A 20,566-nucleotide genomic window follows, 5' to 3' on the forward strand; every position below is an offset into this window, starting at 1 on the left:
ACAAGCCTTCAAGCGATATATTCTATGATCCAACTGGGTCAGATAGTTCCTTGTCCAGGCAGTATGATATTCTCGGTTCGTCAAGGAGTCTGGGAGGCGCAGTCTGCTCGGGCTTGGGTGAAGCTGTGTTCGGAGGTCAATGTGGGAACGATACAGTTGGAGGACGTCGATGGGCTGTTCTCGCAGAAGGACGCACTCGTGGACATCAACGATTTCGCGAAGGTTTTCTTCGAGGCTGTTTTTGGTGTAGACAGGATGGAGAGATGGGGTTTGCAGCTAGATGTTTGACGATCGGTCCGTTGGCTAAGGTACTATTCTCCTGCTTGTCTTTGCTGCGCTTCGTACGAATTGGACGGCGAAGCAGCAGTGCAATGTGATGGTGCGAAAAATAGGTTTCTGTGTGCGTGTCATAGTCACGCCCGAAGTTGCCACACATGTTTCGCCAGGTCGTCCATCGTAGCTGAATTTTGAAGCGGGCTGTCAGTCGTGCCTTCTGGTACGTCTGTTCTGCATTGGAAATACCTCGAGACCGTGCTTGCCTCAGTGACAGGCGCAGCTTCGCACCTGCATTATACAAAATATGGAGGCTCAGCGGTCATCTGTAGCAGAAGACTGGTAGCGCACAGGATCGGAAAATGCCCGTGGTCAACAGGAACATGGTCGAAATATGAAGTGTAAAGCAGCAGACGTGGTGTGGCGCTCTGCCATACTATTGTCGCCGCGCTCAGACACGATCACGTTCGTCCTCGACCCTCTTCAGTTCAGGTCTCACCAACATCTCCCACCTCTCTTCGCTGATATCTAGCAACGACCTCATTTCCTTCTCTCCTTGTGTCTTGATCGCTTCGCTATCCACAAGCTCGTGGAAAGCTGCTCTATCGAGACCAATGCTCACCTGCTCCCGCCGTAGGACTTCAACAAGATCAGTCAGTGCAGCCATGTCGATGTAGGCGCGGGTATGTATGCAGATTCGGAGGCGCCAGTACTTGAAACTCTTCTTGCTGAGGCCTTTCCGTTCGATGGACTTTGCTTGAGCTACGAGTCGTGGATCTTGCCGGGGCAATGGGTTGAAGCTGTCATCGAGAAGCGCGAAGACTTGAAGGAGGTAGACAGCGTTTGTGACTCGTGTCGAGTAGTATGGCGAGGAGTAGATTGCTGGTCCGATAAGGAGGTGCTCTTTCAACCCGCAGATGAGTGCCTGGTCCACGGACTTATGGTTGTCCATGTGCAAGAGCTTGAGTTCGTGGACGGCGCGTGGGTAGGGATCGTCGGCTGGGTTGAATGACAAGCTGCTCTCCATAACTCTCACCACCGAAGTCAAGGCTGTTATGGAGGAGGATATAGTGTAGGGCGGATTCTTCAGTAGCTCTAGGTGAGTGTTGACTTCTTCTCGCCAAGTCGCTTGCTGTTTCGCGAGGGTTGGATCCGTGCTCGAGAGCTTTTTAGCAACGTCGGCATCCTTCGTACATTTGCCGCAGGTGCAAGTGAAGAAGTAGTCGTTTTGTAGATTCTTCTGACGGTCTGAGACGTGTTTCGTGAACTCGATGTAGGATGTGGTGAGTTCTTCGCCTTTAGCTATAGGCCGCAGAGGGAGAAGCCTGATGGTGGCTTTGTCATCTGACCGTCGGTGAATCCAGCCTGTGCCATTAGTGTACGTTGGCCGGTAGACCATCACGTTTCCGTCGCAGCTGTGGTTTATTTTCAGAAGTGTAGTATCGAGAAAGGCACCGATTGGATCGCCATATGTGGTTGACAGTTGCATTCCATTGACTTTAAGGATGCAGAAGAGCTTCAGTAATGTGTTCAGGTCGACCTTGGTCTGCGAGTACTCGTGTGTTGCCTTCGCCATTAGCATTAGACTCATCCACGTATCCCCTCCCGCGGCCCGCAAATCGTCCATATGCGACATCACATTTGTGATGTCTGACCACACCCCATCAGCAAGCAGTCCGTTATCGTGTTGCAGCAGGAACGTCAATATGGCCCTGACCTGTTCAGGCAGAACCTTCGGCCTTAGCTTCTTGAAGATCTTGCATTCATGCTTGTGATTCTTCTTCCAAGCTTGCTTTTGGCATCGCTCGCCACAGAACCGTGCAACTTGACAGCCGGAGCATACTTTCAGTTCGGCATCACGATACTGACCAAAGTTGTACCACTGTTCTGTGCTTGGTTGGGAGCCGGCGTAACAGGAGTAGCAGAAGTTGCTCAGCTCTGTCGTGTTGATAGCAGCGATCGTAAGCTCATTTGTTGTGTACAGGGTAGCCCTTGTCGGTATGTCACGGCAAGCGAAGAGTCCCTGGCCTTTCGAGGCTGCGTTACCTACTCGAATTCCTTGCATTATGGCTGATGCAGATCCAGAAAGCCTCCGTGAACTATGACAGAAAAGCGATCATACTCGTTGCGGCGCTTACACTCGTCGCGCTCAAGATCACTGCGAAGGGTAATAGAAGGAACAGCGTGAATCTGCAGAAGCTGGTGATTTGATGAGGTGGAGTTGTGGGAGAGCTACGCGTACCACGTGTTGCAGCATGACGACGAGATATAGGGTTGGGTAGACTAACCACTTTGGCAAGTAGAGAGTTCATATCAAACGTGGGAAGTTTCGCTTATTGACGATGTTCGCAATTGGTGTCTTCGTCCATGGATCATACTGCTTCCCACCGATATAAACCCTGGTTATTGACATCACGGTGAACGATGAGAGTCTGTCTTTGAGCTCGCAACTCGAGGCGATGCGAAGGTGAGTATCCTGCCGCAATCTGCAATAGGGGGCGATACCCAGATGGTCGTCCAAGCGCAAGGTGCGTCGGAATTGTGCTCGAGCTTCATGATGGACATTACTCGAGGTCAACAGCAGTGGGTGTACGCCAGCCCAATGACGTGGCTGAAATGTTCTTAGGTCGATCTCGTCCATGACATCTTCGGTGTCGAACACGTAATTGTAAATGCGCAGGCGGCATTCGATGGGTATGCCCATCAGGGTAGATGTGGCAGGTGTCATGTTGAGGTCTGTTTCGAGGCTTGTCTATTTTGAGTCTTTCGCGAAGCAAGGTGTTGATATGCGCTTCTTAGAGATGAATGGCGAGGAAGTCCAGTCCAGGGAAATGTTATGTATTTATATCTCCTCGGTCGATAAGTGCATTCGACTGTGTTTGCAAAGTGACATACTCGTGAGAATGTCGGCTTAAGTTACGCATCGGTAGTGGATACCACGCACTCGGATGAAAAAAGTAGCCAGAATTGTCCTTCCACGCCAGAAAGCACCTGAGCGCGGTGCAGACGGCAGATGCTGCACATCAAGGCCAAGGCCCTTGGTGAAGCACAAGCACGAAGCCTGCTAATTTTTGGTCCAGCCTGAATTCATGGAGCCACAGCATTGGAAGCCCTTCCTCTTGAAAGGGCAGAGAAAGAGGATAAACGTTGCGAACCCTGTGCAAGCAGGAGAAATTCATGCGTTTAGGGATGTTGTCACATGGTGTTTGCTAAGATCGGTCGCTTGACAAGCACAGGCAATGTGCACTTTATGCTGGGGCTTGACGTGACCGAGTAATCCCTTCGGCTACGCAATGACCACCAGCACTTTTGTATCGTCACTATGGTTGAGGTCCATGTTGTTCTCGGCATCGCGCAAGGTGTGTATAAGCCTTCAAGGTCTGCCCAACAATGGCTCCTAGAAGGTGCTTGGATCCAGATCTTGCAGTGAGCCTTTCATCAGAAACATTCCGACAATTCCTTGCATACTGCGACCATTCAGCATGTATCCACTTGTGTCGCGCCGCATAAAACCGCCCGAGGCGGATTTGGACCAGTAGCCGGTGAGATTCGCGTCTACTGACGCCATCGTTGTGAGATGAGTCTGACGACGTTGCTCAAAGCTCTCAAGAGCACAACGAATCGAATGGTGTTGGCGCAACCTGAAACTGGTCATCGTAACTGTGGAATCAAGGCACGGCAAGCCTGTACCGCGGTTTGTTCTGCAATCAGTGCTTCTGCGAGTCACCGTTACTGCGTCGTACCTTGTGGCATGTGTATATGTACAAGACCACCACCCGCATCGTCAACGAATTGAAGTGCTATCTCACTCAATTCAACCCTAACATCCACCGTACCAGTCCAGATGTGTGAAATTCGAATCAAGACATTTGCCCGTTGCAGGGCCAACCCTCGACACAACGTTCGAGGTACCTACCTGCGCTGCAACCCCAACGGACCTCTCTGCGTGCCGACAAGCGGAAATCTGAGAGACCTGCCGCTGTCCCTGGATGCTCAGGATACCAACCTTTCAGGAGAATGTCCTTATTGCGCTAAGCGAACGCCATCCGATTCTTCTGGATAATTTCGGTCAGTGCCCCATCTCACCTGCATGTCTGAACAGCGTTTGCGAGCGAGTCGACAAGCACTTTCGTTGAGTTGCTTGAACTGACTAGACAAGGGTCAATCGTGGCCATCCAAAGCAGGTTGTCAACACACAATTCATCGGCCCTTTTTACCCTGTAAACCTTGTACGCTATCGATGAAGGGTCGACAGACGGGGGTAGTTTGCTCGGAATATCAAGGACGATATGCATCTTTGTGGACATGTTTGGTGCCATTAGGTGAGCATAGAAGTCATTGTGGGTATCTACGTCGATTGACGCGAGATAGGTTTCGACTATATTTGCCCACTCGAGCTCGTACTGCTCATCGACGCGAAGAACAACTCGTCTCGGCACAATTTCTTCCATGCTGATACAACGAAATTTATCGATGCCTAGCCTACCGGGCTTTTAGTCAGATATAGCAATTATGTAGTAGGAAGATACGCGGATCTTGTATAGAGAAACACAAACACGACAAGAATTAGGGTTGATCATATCTCTGCTCACGTGATGCCCTTGGCCTCGATCGCGAGGACTTGTACGGTAGACTTGTAATTACAGTACGCCTCTCATATTTTAGCAGATTCCCCCGGCAGCCCAAGCTTCCTCGCTGTTGTTCACCAAAACCCAACCATCACACTGAAATTTGTCGACCATATCCAAAGCTCAGCTTGGGGGGAAACCGGGATTTGGAAATGCATGGAACATGTACATAGTTCTTAGGTTCAGATGGCAGGTACAAAATCGCTGCATTGACGATACTGCACTTCTTCATTGCCCAGGTACCCCAGCTAATGCTATTCTGTTATCATGCCTCCTTCAGCCAGCACCTGCCTTTGCCATGAACCCTGGTCAGCCAGTGATGTTGTCGCCAGAAAGCTGGTTCTTGTTGTCATAACTGCAGTCATCATAGAGATCGACCTGTGTTGTGAAGAATCTAAGTGTCAGTTGACGGACTGTGCTCGAGGAGCCACCCATCCTGTCTTCTGCACAATCACGTTCGTGTCGTAGTTCCATGTAATATGCTTCAACTGTTAGCAAGCGAATACCGGAGATTTACTGGGACAAATTACCATCTGCGCGGTCTCTTTGACCCCAGGCTGAGGTTTTCGAGCAATAATAAGAGGAGCCATATAGAACAACTCAAATGCGCGTTGTTCGTAGCTAGGGACGCTGCATCTCGGCCATCGGTCTGTCATCTCCTTCGCCTTCACGGCAATGGCTTTGTCGTGGTCACCAGCTCTGACATCTTCGAAGCTATCTTCTGCTGCTATGTTATAATCAAGCTCTTGGGCGTAAGGCATTGCCGCGCAACCGCAATCGTTCTCTTGACCAGCCCCCATTCTCATGATTAGCTTCTCGATAACGACACAGTCCAATTTAGGAAAGGTCTCTCTCGTAAGCGAATTCTCATAGCCATTCATGGTCCAAATCATGATCTTCGAAACTGATTGTGCGAGGAAAGGGCCCAATCTCCCCACAAGACCTGACGGAACGTCATCGAAGCCGTAGTATTTGTAGAGCTTCAGAGTCAACCGGTAGCGCTCGCTGGCTTCTCGGTGAATCTGTTTCGAGGCCAGGAGGAGCGGATGCAAGACTTGCCATTCGCGGGGCTTGAAGTGCACGAGGTCGATCGTTGTGACGTTGGCATCCTCTGAGAAGGCGAAATCATAGATTTTCAGACGGCATTCAGTAGGGATGCCCATGAAGGTAGGGAGAGCTTTCATCATTTCGGTATGGGTATGATTCGTTACAGACAAATTGATGAGCTTGGTTGAGAGGATATACTTAGAAAGGAACAGCAACTCCGGTCCGATGTTCTGCTTATACTGCCGACATGCGTGGTATCCATCGTGACGATTATCGCCTTGCGTCTAGTGACAGTCATCGAGCATGTTCTGAACAGCCCTCGTATGCTTGAATTGAGGCTGGTACATGAGTTAAGGTCTCGCAGCCAGTCCCACGTCACTGACTAGTCTGCGCCGAATCACCATCCGCATAATATGGAAGACATTTTTAAGCACCGTCAGTGGAACGAATCTGTTTCTCTGGCAACCCATGAGCGTCGTTACTGCCAACGATTGAGGTGCAGCCGCCATAGCCAACTGGTTGGAACAACACCAAGATAGATGGCAATTGCCTTCATCTGAACGATCGGTGCTCCATGCTCTCCTTCTGAGCTCAGCATGCGTCGTCTTAAGCTTGACTCATGGCCGACAAAAAGGGTCATATTCGGTTACGAGATAAGGCTCGAAGAACATATATATCCCACGAGCTAGCGCAGTCCTGTTTCGAATGCACGGGTGTGTGTAACATCATTTTGGAACCATTGTCAGCCTTTTCTCGACGACACTCATATACCATGATTGTCATGCCACACGGGAAGTGCTCTGCCTGCAATCAAATCGTTCGAAGTCTCGAGAGTATGCAGATCTGCACGAGCAGGGAAAGGATCATTAGAACTTTGATGCTGCCGTTCAAAGTAGTCATTCGTTTGACGTTGTGACTGACGCGATCCACGGACAAAGGCGCATGGTGCGGAAGAAGACGATTAATAGCAATTGAGGTTTGTGGACGCTGTTGAAAGAGCGCAGATACGAGTTGTGATGTAGGGGTGTCCACCTGAGCTGGCAACGGCTCGAGCCATTGCTAAGCTGCCGGAAGATGGAGCCAGAAACAGCCCAGAAGGGGTAATGACCCTGCCCGCAACCGCTTTCGTCGTTGAAGTCAAGTTACAGCAAAAGATGTCATACTCATACGAAACTGACTAAGATGTTCAGCCGTCCCTTCTGGCGTATCGAAAGTGACAAAGATACGTGTGAGCCTCTGCGCTTTCGCTTGAACGTGATATGTGGACAAAACAATGCTTAAACGGAGAAAGAACCCCATGCCCCCGCTTGAGCTTGCAGCACGTTACCGTCAGAAGCTTGCGCTGTAATTAACATTCTGTACTCAACTCCGAGACCGAACAGAAAGAGAAGTCCGTCGCCTGCATGTTCATTCGAGCCACTGCCACCTCACGTATCGAGGTTGACCGGGTGCCATGGAATTATCCAACTCTTGAACGCCGAAGTGTCCATCCGATGACGGACGAGACTCAAAATCGTCTCCATCATATCAGGCTATCTGCCGTAGTTGTTGAGAGCTGCATACGCGGCCCGAAGCGGATCTGGAACAAAGCCGTTGTGAGGAGATGGCTGTAAGGAGCTACCCAAAGGCAATTTATGTTCGCGATGGAAGCTGCTTTCTCCTGACGAGTTACCTGAGGAAAGGTATATGCCATCTTGAAAGTCATCCTCGAAGAATGAGGTGTGCTCCGCTCCAATTCCAACAAGGGAATTTGTCATCGGATCATCCGCGGCCGGGTACAATTCAAATGTGGTATCGCTATGGATATCCTGAGCTTTGAGGGCGTCTGCATATGAATCGTATGCTCGGGTCTCGGTCTTTGATATGTCTGTCGCTGTGCCGAGCAAAGTCGCGCCTTGAAGTTCAGGATCGGTCTGCGTACCGGCGTCCTTCGTCTCTATGGCGACTGCGACTTGAGGTTTTGGAGTGTGAGAGAAAGGTGGAAACCTGATTTTGGACAGATCGGGCAGAGCGGGCTCGATGGCGGGCCTGGTGGCGGGCGTCGTGACGGGCTTGGTGGTTAGCTTCGCTCTTTTCTTCGTGGCTGTTGTTGCGTTCTTCTTGTACGGCTGAACCTTCAGGCCCTTTTCGTGAGCTTCTTCCTCAGTATATGGCCCGAAGTATTCGAACATCGCATCGTTATTCGTCTTGTCGAAGACATACTTGACATGTGTGGAAAGGTAACCATGGATGTCCTCTAGATGAGTGCGCATGTCATTGCTTCGTGATGTGATCGCATTCCCCTTCGATTGGGGACATAACGGACATACCCAGCGTCGCCCATTTCCTGCTGGACCTGGGGGGCAGGTAATGCCCCGTCGGCGACGGTGAAGAGCAAGAGAGCGCAGATCGTTGAGAAGGTGAGGCACATTGTCTTTGCTGCCAGTGCCGCCACAAGCGCCGCATGTCGGTAATGGTCTGGAATCTGCAGCAAAAACAGCCTGAATCAGACCTGCAAGATGTCGGCGCTTATCCGACAATTCTGGGTGGTCGAGCTCAGTGAGGGTGGACTGAAGCAGCTGTATCAATCGACTGCTGGTATTGAGGCTCTCAGGGTGGGCGGGGTCAATTATGACACCGCTGATCGAGGAGATCAGCTCCTGGGCGGGCATAGTGGTTGCAACGGTCTCGTGGTCCGGTTTCTATTCGTCTTCCCTCGCATAGTACTGGTTGCCGTGTCAGAAGAGACACAAATTTATCAGGCAAGTTCAAAGATGAAAGAAGATATGATTCAGTAAAGGTAAGAATACTTCTGCGATGTTTGACCGCCTTGTTGCTTCAAGCTGTATATGACACACCGGGAGGATACAGCTGGTGCGAAGACCGTACGGCCAAGCATCAGAATCACCACGGGTGGGATTGGGCATTCTAGCCTTTGCTTTCTGACAGGGGTTTATACCTGCGCTTCAATGCTCGCAACGATTTCATCTCGGTGCTGCACGTGAGCCAGCGATTTCTTTTCTCCCATGCGCATAACCTTGATACAGGCGGTACCAACAACCGCTGGTACGGAGACACACTGGCAGAGAGTGAAGATCGAGACCCGAAGGTATGATACGAAAGCTGAACAAGGGTAATCCTTACCACCTTGAACCTCGGTTAGAGAGCTTAATTCTTTGGAGCCGGGGTTGACGCAAGCGCCTTCCATAGGTACCTCACTCATGCCGAAACGAACCATTCCCCAGATTATCCGTCGGGAAGAGCAATATATCGATCAATTAAAAAATCATCGCATGTAAGTGGTCAGCATTGCACCCCATTGTATCACCAGGTATGACTTCTGAAGCAAAGGAATTTGTATTGTGCATTACGTTAAGAAGTGTATGTTGGGTCGGGAACCGGGCTCCAACGAAACTGCTTCACGATATCAATAGCTTATTGTAGTGATGGTGGTCGATACTTATGTCCTTCGATATTGGCCTTAACATCACCAACAGTGATTGCCAGCAGATACCGAACCCTAAAGACGCGTTGTCATACTTCCCGCATCGGTAGTCTCAAAGAAACGCATCCTAATCTCAATCACTGCTATAAAGGTAAGCCTCGAAGCTGTCACCTGAATTGGTTGCAGCATCAAACATAACCTCGTCGGCATCGTCGGCCACAGACATGCTCGGTGCTGGATTTCGATATGGGTGCCCACAGTGGACGTAGCTATGCGCATTCAAGGGTGTTGTACCATCCCAGCTTTCTCTTTCTGCAACTCGCGCCGAGACTGCACGTTGTGGTAGATGGGAGAAGTCCTCGTAGGGGTTTGTCAAGGCACTGTTATTCCAGGACGTAGGTGCCATAAGTGACGTCCGTGCTCCGTCAGGCGCTTCCAGTAGCCCTAGCATGGCTGGCCACTCTTGCAGTGGGTATGTACCTTTTCCAGCCGCACCTGCGATGCCGAACTCTTCGATGCCTGGGGCGACATTCGATGCCTCAGTGTAGGGAACGTCCTTGAATCGAGTGCCAGCTGCGAGGAGGACTGGTGTCTGAGGCAGATCCTGGGTGGGCAACCCAGAGGCAAAGTAATCATTGGAGGCATCACAGTCAACACCACGAACCATATTCCAAACCGATTCGTCGCGAGTGGTGCTGCTTGTTGGCAAGCCGGAGGCCGGCCAGCCGTGCAAGGTCGGTCCGTTGAGAGTGTTTCTGTTTGTGCCTGCGCTGAAGCTTCGCACAGCTTCCATACCAAGTTCTCGAAGAAAGAGATCTCGTAGCCTGCTCATGCCTGTCGGCTTGCCTGACTCCTGGGACGTGGCAGTCACATAGACGTCTTTCCATGGCCGGACGCACCATCCATTTTCAGCAGCCTGCTCGACCGTACACGGTCCGAAGTGTTGATAAAGCGTAGACCTCGCAGGATCAAATACCACTTCGGTGTCATCCCATGAGAAGAAATGTGGTGAGTTCCTCAAGTGAAGTCGAAGATCGCCAGATTTTGTCTTGATCTGTTTGATTCCAGGACAGAGAGGACAGACCCAACGAGTGCCTGTGGGCGCAGGACCAGGTGGAACGGAAATACGGAGGGGTGTTTTGAGCTTCTGCAGCACACTGACCAAACCATCTGCTGCCACAAAACCGACACCTTCGCATGAACTGCAGGGAAGAGTTCCAGCCGCTGTTGCAAGCGCCGGAGGCGTTGCCGAGAGCCGACTAGTAGAAGCAACATCGCTGCTTAGTCTTGCATGTGTTATCTCTCCAAGACCAGCAACAGTCCTCCCAGCGGCTGGACTGGCGTTGTTTCTGCGACCGTTCGATCGGCCACCACCGCCACGGAACTGGGATATTCTTCGGCCGGACATGGCTTGTAGCGAGCTCGCAACTTGTCAGGTGCTAAGGTCCTTCTAGAGTTTGCCTTTCAAGATAAAAGAGCACGGATATGAGGCAAGACATGTGAAGGAAGGTGAGAGCCAAACCTGAAGACTATGTACACACAAGACATCGTGCTGCACGTAGGGCATGGGCTGTGTGGAAGCAGCCATGCGACGGAGGAGCGATCACGTTTGTGCCCATCAAAAAGCCTTACCTGTGTTTCTTTTGCTGTTCGGCTATCCAATGACATTTGCCGACGTCTATTGCGATAGGCACCTTGGTCTTGCAACATGAGAGTAATGAATCGAGATATGCAGTACATGAAGACAGGATTCGTGAGTACATGATGTACGCTCACGATGCATGCCTTCAGAGGTATGTGGAAAGAGGTAAGACTCCCAAGAGGCCAGTAATAGCTGCAGATGAAGTTCAACCCCATACGGAGCAAAGAATTGGCTACTGGCTTGGGCATTGGTGGGAAAGGTTCAAGGATTCATGACGGAAACCCCAGGAGTTTTTCTACTTGCCCCAGATATTACATGTGGTAACTTAGCCGAGACACGCCATCAAACACCAACGCGCCTGCCGAAGGTTATGTGTCGGTGCATATCTACCTACTCCGCAGGTAGGTACTCATATCTGATTTGCTTTGCGCGACAACCCAATGGTGCTAAATTCACGACATCGAGGACGGTGTGTACGATGATGTCTCTTGAATATTTCACTTGCTTGTACGTCTAGTGCGACTGTTATCACACCCCACTTTTCTCTCGAGGAACTCCTTGATGCCAAACAGGATCGTCCTCGATACCTTTCGAAATCATGCATCGTCGAAACGTGTCACTGACCCCGATACGCCAAACAACCAGCACGATGCTCTTTCAAGAAAAGCAAATCATTTCTTCTCATCCTTAGCCACCTCCGCATCACCACCCGGTCTCCCAACTGTCACCCACTGGAGCTTGACCTTCTTATCCTCCCTGCGCTCCTGCAGCCCAGACCAACCAAGTCTCTCCTCTCCAGTCCAGCCAAGTCCGCCCTCTTTGATCCAACACCCAATGACAGCCCGTATCCAATCGAGCTTCTCAGCGATTTCATTCGTTCGGATGATCTCCATTTCTGACCTCCTCAGCCCGCTCTGCCGCTGAATATCACTCAATCTGAAAGTCTTCAGGTCTCTCCTTTCGAGTGCTTCATGCGTAATCTGCCCATAGCTCGCCATATCCTTTGCATCTCTGGGCTCGAGATAGATCAAGTCTACCAGTGTCTCAGCCTCACTAAGACTGTCAAAACCTTGGTACACTACGATTTTGGTATGATCTGGAAAGTTGAACTGGATACCACCATCAGCGAAGCGCCATGCGCCTACATTGCCGAGGCGTTGGTAGAAGTGGATTAGGTGTCCGACGGCTTCCTCATCTTGCTGTGGAGTTGAGCTATCTGACGAGCCCATCTGCTTGTGCATGTATTTTCCGAACTTGTCCAACAGGCCAACTTCCTTCAGACGCTGTGATTCAGCGCCACGAAGACCAGAAAGTAAGGCATTCGCTGCCGCTGATTGAGAGCTATGTGATTCGAGGTCGAGCTTGAACGTACTTGCTGGTACATCAAGACGTCGCGTGGGCTCAGTAGGATCGGTCTGCTCGTAGAACTCAATGTCGCTGACGCTGGGTCCTTGTGGCACGTATTGGTGCTCCTTGCCTCGTGCTCGCAGCTCGGTATGGCGCTTGGCATGACGAACGACGATGCATGAGGATGCCTTTGAGTCTTCTTCACGAGATTTGAGAATCATGCCCAGTGAGCCGTCGGTAAGCAGATATGCAATGCCATGTTTGGTAGCATAGTCAACCCATTTTTCGACCCGCGGGTAGGGCTGCAGTGACTGCAATTGTGACTTGCTGGACGATGTTTTCTCCTTTGTCGAGCCCAAGCTGGCATGCAGGTCTCGCAAGGACCGCATGATATGCGTGTGAGATGTCCCGTGTACTCTTGTGAACGTGTCCTTGTTCTCCACCATTCTAGGCTTAAAGATTCTCCTTGACGGTAGCGCAGGTGCTTCATCCAGAATCATGCCTTTCGCAAACTCATTTTCCACTTCAGCAAGAGATACGGTTGTAGTAGTCTTTGGCTTTGGTTCAACGTTCACAGTGGCTGGGCGGAGTGGTTTTCGTGGCTTGTCATCTGATGAGCTATTAGACAACGATGATATAGGCCGTTCTAGCTTTCGTTCTTGAGCCACGCTTCTTGGTCGTGGAATGCCTCTCGAGCGTAGCGTACCGGTCTCTGCTACAGGCTTCGGCTCTTGGTTCTTGCTGATTTTATCAACATCTCGTTGCAGCTGGTCGGACAAGGCATCAAGCTGGTTGAGTCGGGCACTCGACCTTGTTGGCACGTTACTCTCGGTACCAGCCTGGACGGATCGTGTACTAGCCGATCGTACGGGGCGGGCTCTGAGAAGGCCTTTGTTTTCGGTTTGTGGCTTGAACGGCTCACCCTCCATCAACTCATCCACCACAGGCGCTTTAGTCGGCGCTTGTGACCGAGCTGGTGCTGCTTGTTGTCTCTGCTGCGCGGCGTAGCTTTGTACTGGCCTAGCGGCAGAGTGCAGTCTTTCGGCACCAACAATTGCAGGTCTACTTGCCACGCCAGATAGTATCTCTCGTGCTTCATCCATTGGCTTCTTGCTTCTGGGTCGAGCTGCTACTGACTTTTGGAAAGCAGCACGCTGCGGCTCCGGGTCGGTGAATTGTCTGTAGAGAACACCCTCGGGCAAAGGAGTCACCGGAGCGCATCCCTTTCTGTTCTCTGCTTCAATCTCTACCAGAGCTGACACCTCCCCTTTCTCGCCTGCGGATGGTCTGTACTTTCCATCAGCTGCACGACCGACACCACTCTCCGCACATATGACCGCGTGCTCAACACCAACTCCTCCTCTTACGCGGTCGCCTCGCGGATCAGCCTCCAGCAACCATGTCGGCTTTGCTCGCATGGTCTCCCTCCCAAGCACAGGAGCGATCACGCCGGTCTTGAAGAAGTCGTATTCGACCAGATCATCCATTTCCGGTCTGTTCGTAGCAACCAGATTCAGACAGGCTGCAACGAAGTCCTTCGCATCCTCAGGGATGTAGTTCTTGCTGTCGACTTTCCATTCGTAGTCCAAATTCTTCAGCTTCGAGTAGATTTCTTGTTGCGTTTTCGACTGGAAGGGAGGTGTGCCCATCAGCATGGCATAACAGATGATTCCTATCGCCCATACGTCTACCTTGCTGTCATGTCCCCTTGCACCAGACTTGCTAAGAATCTCTGGAGCAATGTAGTTTGGTGTTCCACAAAGTGTTGTCCTCCGATCCTGCTCGTCAGCCAACACAGCCGCCAGACCGAAGTCACCGATCTTGATGTTCATGCTCGCATCGAGGAAGATGTTCCCCATTTTGAGATCTCGGTGTATCACATTCCTTTTGTGCATGTATTTCACTCCGCCGCATATTTGAACCATGAAGCGCCGTACTTCGGGCAAGCTTAGGCATGAACGTGCCTTGACCATGTCCGTCAGACTACCATTCTCACACATCTCGAGTACAACATAGGTGTGAGCCTCGATGGAGAAGGCTCGATAGAACTCGACGATGTTTGGGTGTTGCATCTTAGCATGTATTTGCATTTCCGTCCTGAATTTCTCCATCATCTTCTTCTGCTCGACCTTGGCCTTGACCACTTTAAGCGCAAAAACTTCAGATGTGCTCTGTGTTCTGCCTTCGAAGCATACTGCGAATCCACCCTTCCCTAGTTTTCTGCCTACCATGTATGTCTGAGGGGATGGACCGGGTTCGGTGACGGTCACTGGTGGGCGCCATCTGTCGTCTATTCTGTCGGGATTTGCTGGCTTCTCTTCAGGTCGAGGGCGAGCCTTTTCTGTGGGCTTTTGCATATTCGGCCTCGGCTTGACTGGTACATTCGCTGATCGAGGCGACAGGACTTCCATGTGGGCTTCGCGGATTGCTGACGGTGGCATGGGTGATTGTTTATTGTCGGTGCTGGGGTTTCGGTTGGGAGGAGGGTGAGGTGTGGTCACGATGTTGGCGGCATAGAGGCAGTTGCTGCAGGTCAGTCGACGAGAAGGCTCCTCCAAAGTGGAATAATTCAAATGCTAAGCAGCAACCAAATTGCCAACAACGCAACACGATGGGTCGTCAGTCTCGTGCTCAGAGCATCGGCCAAAATGTTTCGAAGGTCGGCACAGCAACCACGACTCGGCGCTAATTATGTCATCCGACCGAGCTCTTTCCGCGCCCGAAACATCGGTTGTCGCGCCTGGGTGCCTTACTGTACTGTAGTACTCGGTAACAGTTCAGGTGCATGGCTTTGAGGCATTATGGGTCATCAAATGCGTACCAGCTATGGCTCAATAGTGCTCTAATTCTGGCTATGAAGTTCGATCCTTGTATATATTGTCGCCTTCTTGTTAAGTTGTCAGCCTTGTAAGGTCTCTGTCCCTTCTTGCGGGACAGGTTTTTGCAGACATCCATCTGAGCTTTGGTAACACGAAATGTCATTAGCTTTGAAATTCACCTCACTTGCTATAAGAACCTTTTCCAAGCCCATCGCTGTCAGTACTGCTGTCGAAGCGTTCCTATAGGCTCTAACAGGACCCAGAACTACATCAAACGGCAAGCGCGAGAGCATCCAGGTTTCAAGCAAACATGTGTATCTTTTGCACAGACACTCCACCGAGTGGACATGCGCTGGAGGATAGGCTTGCTGCAAGATGCTGCTGTTCTCGAGAAGCAGGCGGCGCGAGAAGCGGCGAAAAGGGAAGCCGAGAAAAGGAAGGCTGAAATCCCGACCGTGAAGACTGAAGCGCAGGCAAAAGCAGAAGAAGCACAGGCTACTAAGGAGAAAACTTCTGAAGAGAAAGAGAAACATCCTCCAAAACCAAAGATCAAGCCTCTGTCCGAAACCAAGGCCATCGAGACTGGTGCCAACTTCATCAGTGAGACCTTTCTCTTCGGCGTTGCCGCTAGCCTGATTATCTTCGAGTCATGGAGGTCCGGCCGGAAGGAGAGAAACAGACGCGACAGAGTAGCTGAACAGCTCGGTGATCTCGAAGAAGAAAACAAGGCTGCAAGACAGGCTCTGATACAGTTGGAACGAGAAGTACTCAGGTTGCGTGCAAAAGAAAAGGGTATTACCAATGCTGAGATTGCCAAATCCTACAAGATCTTGCCGGCCGAGGTGTATGAAATGGTCAAAGAAGACAAGGACGACGAAAACGAGATCGAGAAGCCGAAAGGTTGGCTTTCCAATATCACCTCAGTCTTTTCTAAGGACGAACCGGACAAGGAAGCCAAGGAAGCCCTGGCCACTAACTCTCCTGGTCCAGCCGAGAAGCTTCTGAAGCAAGCTGATGAAGCTCTCGAGAAGAAGCGTAAGCTGCGTGAGGCCGAGCAAGCCGAAGCTGCAGGTTCATCCAAGGCACCGAAAAAGACTTGAGAGTATTTGCGATCTGTACAACAGAAGTCTCCACTCTTTCAACGTGTTACGACTCGACTTCAGCTAGCACAGAACTGCTAGTAAAACCCAGCTTCCAGATGCCATTTCGGCCCCTCATAGAGATCAAAGCTGCACATCAGGACTGGCTACACCTGCCTGCACCATGTGGCTAACCGCGCACTTTCAGTCTACAAGTCCGACTGCTAATGGCATCTAATGGTACTGTTCGCAGGGAATGAGGAATGGTGGAAACATCGCCAGGTCGAAACCTGTTTCTGCTACCTATGCACCAGGTTGGTATCCCACAAGCGCAGGCCTTTAGCCATATCTATATGGCTTCGACAATACGTCTTGGCAAAATGGACTGAGGTGAAGTCAGCTTGCTCTTGGCCCTGCTGCTGGTTCTTAGGCCAGAGAACGTGGCGTTGTGTTCTTCCTCATGCTCAAGGATCAGTCACCTCCAGCTACCTCACCATCAAGTCCACGCCCTCGCCTGGATCTTTATCTGGCCCAAGCACGTGGAGTGCCCCGAGCCACGCGCGTGCCTCGTCGGAGTTTTTGATCGCTACATACCAGACGCGTTTCATGAATCTCCAGATGCTGTGGCGCGAGCACGGGCGACCACGAATGAGGAGATATCTGAAACCTGTTGCTAGACAACTACGTCCTCGATCACGACATTATGAAGCAACCTGGCTGGCGCACCGTCAGCGGTAACAGATGTCTAGCAACAGAGGAGCGACTTTCACATGCTGCGGATCTCATTGGATATTCGGAGCAAGAACAAAAGACTCTGAGCTTTAGCCCGCGCAGTTAAGTCTTTGTTGCAGGCGGGACCCAGGCGCGATCATCGGCTGACGGGACTGGTGAATGTGAAGCCTGTTTCCATCAAAGTGCAGGTGCAGTTATTTCTACCATACTTCTTACTATTATTTGACACAAGTACAACAGCTTGCACGACATATCAGTTGGCATAAGCATGTGAAACTACATTGCACGAGCACGACTGCGCAGATCTCTGGGTGTCTTGGTACAACGTCATAGGCGTACCTGTGCTGGAAAGTCCATGACGGAATGTTTACGGCTAGCAGGGTTCCGGCTGATTCGCGAGAAATTGGTACCCTCGCTTGATACCATTTAGGCGACTCATGGCTCGATAAGCCGATAATCAAGGTGTGCTCAAATTGCGATTTGATCAACACCACTGGTTGCCAGGTAAGCGCCCCAATGCGCAGTTCAAGTTGTTCGCTAGCATGCGCCTTCTGGTTCGGGGATGAGCCTCAACGGGTTTACAATTGCGACCACAGAAACCCATGTCTTTGCTTTCCAGCTTTTCGCAATCTTTCTTTTGGCGTTTTGCGCACATGCTTCGTGAAGAGAACGCTCACCCGCCATTGACCCTACCATTGCTACTGCCTCCCAAGTTTACTCTTATGCCTCAAACATACAAAGCGATTGCACAAAGGAAAGTCGTGGTTCCTGATGACACGGACACAAGTGGCCACGGCTCCAGAAGCTGCTACTGATTATGCCGACTTGTCGGAGCAATTGTCGCTAGGAGAATCCGATACAAACCAGCGCCATCACGACGGCCATGCTGTCCGAGCGAAGTTTATAACACCACTCGACCCTGTAATTGAGACGCAAGATGGCAACCGTTTGCCTGCAGTACCACTACAGGAAGCACACAAACTCAACGTGCTAAAAGCAAAGGCGGGCGGAAGAACGTTGCCGGCTCCCAGTGCGAAGCAAGATAGCAGCAAGAGACATATCAAGAGAGAAACAGAAGACGAACACGATGCGTCTGCGCAAGACGACAACCTCGATCTAGCCATCGCGCCTCTGCGTACACATCCTCTGTTCCCACCTCTGCCACTCTACGGACCTCCTTCGTTACTCAGAAATGCCCATTGTCTGCTATTTCGTATAACATCCTTCTTTCTATCAACCGGATTTCTCCTAGTGATTGTATTAGGCGCCCTCTTCACATCGATACCACCGATTCTTTCCAAGCTATGGAAGCTGCTGACTTTTCGCGATCCCGACGCACAAAGACCATTTAACGAGGAGGAGAAAGCTAGAGCCGCAACCAGGAAACAGGAGGAGCGCCAGTGGTCCGAGAAAAGACGACAAGCGAAGAGAAGGAGCAAGTCATCCGACACACGTGCGAGCGAACCAAGTCCGGCACCACACACTCAGTACACTCCTCTCGAAGGCGGTCCCGACAAGCTCCTTTGCGACGGCAAGTACTATGCCCGGAGAGTCGGGCTAGAAATGGAGAAGTTCAAAGTGCAGACAGAAGATGGCTTCATCATTGACCTCTGGCATGTCTATGATCCCACAGAGCAGCGGCCGAGCACTTCCAAAGAGAAAGCCGAACACGGTCCCGAGATCTTCAAATCCGAAAGCAACGAGCCACAGCCGATACCAGAGGGTCAGAAGCGATACCCCGTCCTCCTAATCCACGGTCTCCTCCAGTCCGCAGGCGCATACTGCTGCAACGACGACGACAGCCTAGCATTCTACCTCCACAAAGCGGGCTACGATGTCTGGCTGGGCAACAACAGATGCGGCTTCAACCCCCAACACACCCTCCTCAAATACACCGATCCCCGAATGTGGGCCTGGAACATCCGCCAAATGGGCGTCATGGATCTACCAGCCCTAATCTCGAGGGTCCTCGGCGAAACCGGCGTCGACAAGCTAGGTCTAGTCGCTCATTCCCAGGGTACAACACAGACGTTCGTCGCGCTTGCCAAAGAACAGCGGCCCGACCTAGGCGAGAAGATTAGCGTTTTCTGCGCACTTGCGCCGGCCGTTTATGCTGGTCCGCTGATTGGAAAGATGTACTTTAAGTTCATGCGGGTTATTTCGCCGGGGATGTTCAGGATTTTCTTTGGGATTCATGCGTTTATACCGCTTATGATGTTTATGCATGCTAGGCTTCCTGCGAAGCTATATGGTTTCATGGGGTACAAGGTGTTTGGATTTCTGTTTAACTGGTCTGATGAAAGATGGGATCGTGGATTGAGGGATAGGTTCTTCCAGTTCTCGCCTGTGTATGTTAGTTCTGAGTCGATGAGGTGGTGGCTGGGAAGAGAGTGCTTCGCGAAGCATAAATGCGTTCTATCTACGAGGGAGGAGAATTTCCATGAGGAGGAAGAAGACGAGAGCCCTGAACGAGATCGTGAAGCTCAAGATGAGGGTCGCGAGGAGAAGAATGCGGGTAAGGATGATAAGGGCAGAACAGCGTGGTATGATAAGCGTGCGCCGCCTTTTGCGCTGTGGGTTGCTGGGAGCGATGATCTTGTTGATGGGAGGAGATTGCTTAGACGGTTCGAGCGAGGGCGAGAACCATATGTGAATGTTGTACACTCGAAGGTTATAGATGAGTACGAGCATTTGGATGTGCTGTGGGCCATGGACGCGATCGAGAAGGTAGGCAGTGAGGTGAGAGACGTGATATGGAAGACAATGAGTAAAAGGGACAAAGAGAGATGTAGGAGGATAGATGGGGGGCATAAATATGGATGAATTACACGTACATAATACTAATCACTAATTTCGTTGTTGTGACCATATGCAGTAGATACCAGCCCCTACCATACCTCCGACCCATTCAACACAGCAACATCGAACATCCTCCTTAATTCAAACTCCACCAGATCCAGATACAGTTTCCTTTGCTCCGCGATTGCCTTGTCCTGGCCTTTACTCCCCATGCACAGCAACTCCAGCAAGCCTAGCACATTCATCGCGACTCCTTTCCTAGCCAACACACCAATGAGCGTGACGATACTGCTCGCCGTCTCGACTACCCACGCGTCATCGTTGATGGGTTCGTTCTTGCTGTTTACAAACCGGTCGACGTAGATATCTGTCGTGCTGGTGCTGGAGTCGGTAATGTCTGGTTGGGACCTAAGAAACATATCCTTCACATCTGCCACGGCCTCGGTGCCCTCCTGATTGTCCTGTGGTGCATTCAGAGAGCGACAGACGTGGATAGCGCGAACGTTCACATTTCGATATCCGAACATGGTGGACGTGGCATCTGTTGCGCTGTAGACTTCGCGGAGCCAAGCCTTTTTCGAGTGAGCGGCGCGGTCGTCGGTTGTCGGCACGGAAGGACTGGTCAGTGTATTTGGATCGGCTTGAACATTGGCGGGCTCATCGCGGAGTCGTGGAGATAATTTGAAGAAGGGACTGAAGAGCGTCTTTGTGAATGAAGGTTTCGAAAAGGTGTTGGCGAGGGGCGCTGGTCGTTTGCGAAGCCGAGGCATATTGAT

The 20,566-nt window shown here is 51.2% G+C and overlaps 9 protein-coding genes across 9 annotated transcripts; 2 read left to right on the forward strand and 7 right to left on the reverse strand.

The window, feature by feature from the left end:
• Window positions 1-724: 724 nt before the first annotated feature.
• On the reverse strand, window positions 725-2,338 carry PMZ80_007126 (uncharacterized protein; the record flags this gene model as incomplete). Its single annotated transcript, XM_064875534.1, has 1 exon — window positions 725-2,338. One exon carries the CDS (start codon window positions 2,336-2,338, stop codon window positions 725-727), a length of 1,614 nt encoding a protein of 537 aa, XP_064728799.1.
• Window positions 2,339-4,355: 2,017 nt separating this feature from the next.
• On the reverse strand, window positions 4,356-4,724 carry PMZ80_007127 (uncharacterized protein; the record flags this gene model as incomplete). Its single annotated transcript, XM_064875535.1, has 1 exon — window positions 4,356-4,724. The coding sequence occupies one exon, from the start codon at window positions 4,722-4,724 to the stop codon at window positions 4,356-4,358; it is 369 nt and encodes a 122-aa protein (XP_064728800.1).
• Window positions 4,725-5,302: 578 nt separating this feature from the next.
• Window positions 5,303-6,088, reverse strand: PMZ80_007128 (uncharacterized protein; the record flags this gene model as incomplete). Its single annotated transcript, XM_064875536.1, has 2 exons — window positions 5,303-5,383; window positions 5,432-6,088. 2 exons carry the CDS (start codon window positions 6,086-6,088, stop codon window positions 5,303-5,305), a joined length of 738 nt encoding a protein of 245 aa, XP_064728801.1.
• Window positions 6,089-7,480: 1,392 nt separating this feature from the next.
• On the reverse strand, window positions 7,481-8,599 carry PMZ80_007129 (uncharacterized protein; the record flags this gene model as incomplete). Its single annotated transcript, XM_064875537.1, has 1 exon — window positions 7,481-8,599. One exon carries the CDS (start codon window positions 8,597-8,599, stop codon window positions 7,481-7,483), a length of 1,119 nt encoding a protein of 372 aa, XP_064728802.1.
• A 906-nt stretch (window positions 8,600-9,505) lies between these two features.
• On the reverse strand, window positions 9,506-10,780 carry PMZ80_007130 (uncharacterized protein; the record flags this gene model as incomplete). The annotated part of the gene is made up of 1 exon (XM_064875538.1): window positions 9,506-10,780. One exon carries the CDS (start codon window positions 10,778-10,780, stop codon window positions 9,506-9,508), a length of 1,275 nt encoding a protein of 424 aa, XP_064728803.1.
• A 905-nt stretch (window positions 10,781-11,685) lies between these two features.
• CDC5 (Cell cycle serine/threonine-protein kinase cdc5/MSD2) lies at window positions 11,686-14,802 on the reverse strand (the record flags this gene model as incomplete). Its single annotated transcript, XM_064875539.1, has 1 exon — window positions 11,686-14,802. One exon carries the CDS (start codon window positions 14,800-14,802, stop codon window positions 11,686-11,688), a length of 3,117 nt encoding a protein of 1,038 aa, XP_064728804.1.
• A 534-nt stretch (window positions 14,803-15,336) lies between these two features.
• PMZ80_007132 (uncharacterized protein) lies at window positions 15,337-16,280 on the forward strand (the record flags this gene model as incomplete). The annotated part of the gene is made up of 2 exons (XM_064875540.1): window positions 15,337-15,396; window positions 15,444-16,280. The coding sequence occupies 2 exons, from the start codon at window positions 15,337-15,339 to the stop codon at window positions 16,278-16,280; spliced, it is 897 nt and encodes a 298-aa protein (XP_064728805.1).
• Window positions 16,281-17,762: 1,482 nt separating this feature from the next.
• Window positions 17,763-19,814, forward strand: PMZ80_007133 (uncharacterized protein; the record flags this gene model as incomplete). The annotated part of the gene is made up of 1 exon (XM_064875541.1): window positions 17,763-19,814. The coding sequence occupies one exon, from the start codon at window positions 17,763-17,765 to the stop codon at window positions 19,812-19,814; it is 2,052 nt and encodes a 683-aa protein (XP_064728806.1).
• Window positions 19,815-19,879: 65 nt separating this feature from the next.
• On the reverse strand, window positions 19,880-20,560 carry PMZ80_007134 (uncharacterized protein; the record flags this gene model as incomplete). The annotated part of the gene is made up of 1 exon (XM_064875542.1): window positions 19,880-20,560. One exon carries the CDS (start codon window positions 20,558-20,560, stop codon window positions 19,880-19,882), a length of 681 nt encoding a protein of 226 aa, XP_064728807.1.
• Window positions 20,561-20,566: the final 6 nt, after the last annotated feature.

This window comes from Knufia obscura, assembly GCF_036327395.1.
Source record: "Knufia obscura strain CCFEE 5817 isolate CBS 148926 chromosome Unknown scaffold_8, whole genome shotgun sequence".
NCBI classification, from domain to species: domain Eukaryota; kingdom Fungi; phylum Ascomycota; class Eurotiomycetes; order Chaetothyriales; family Trichomeriaceae; genus Knufia; species Knufia obscura.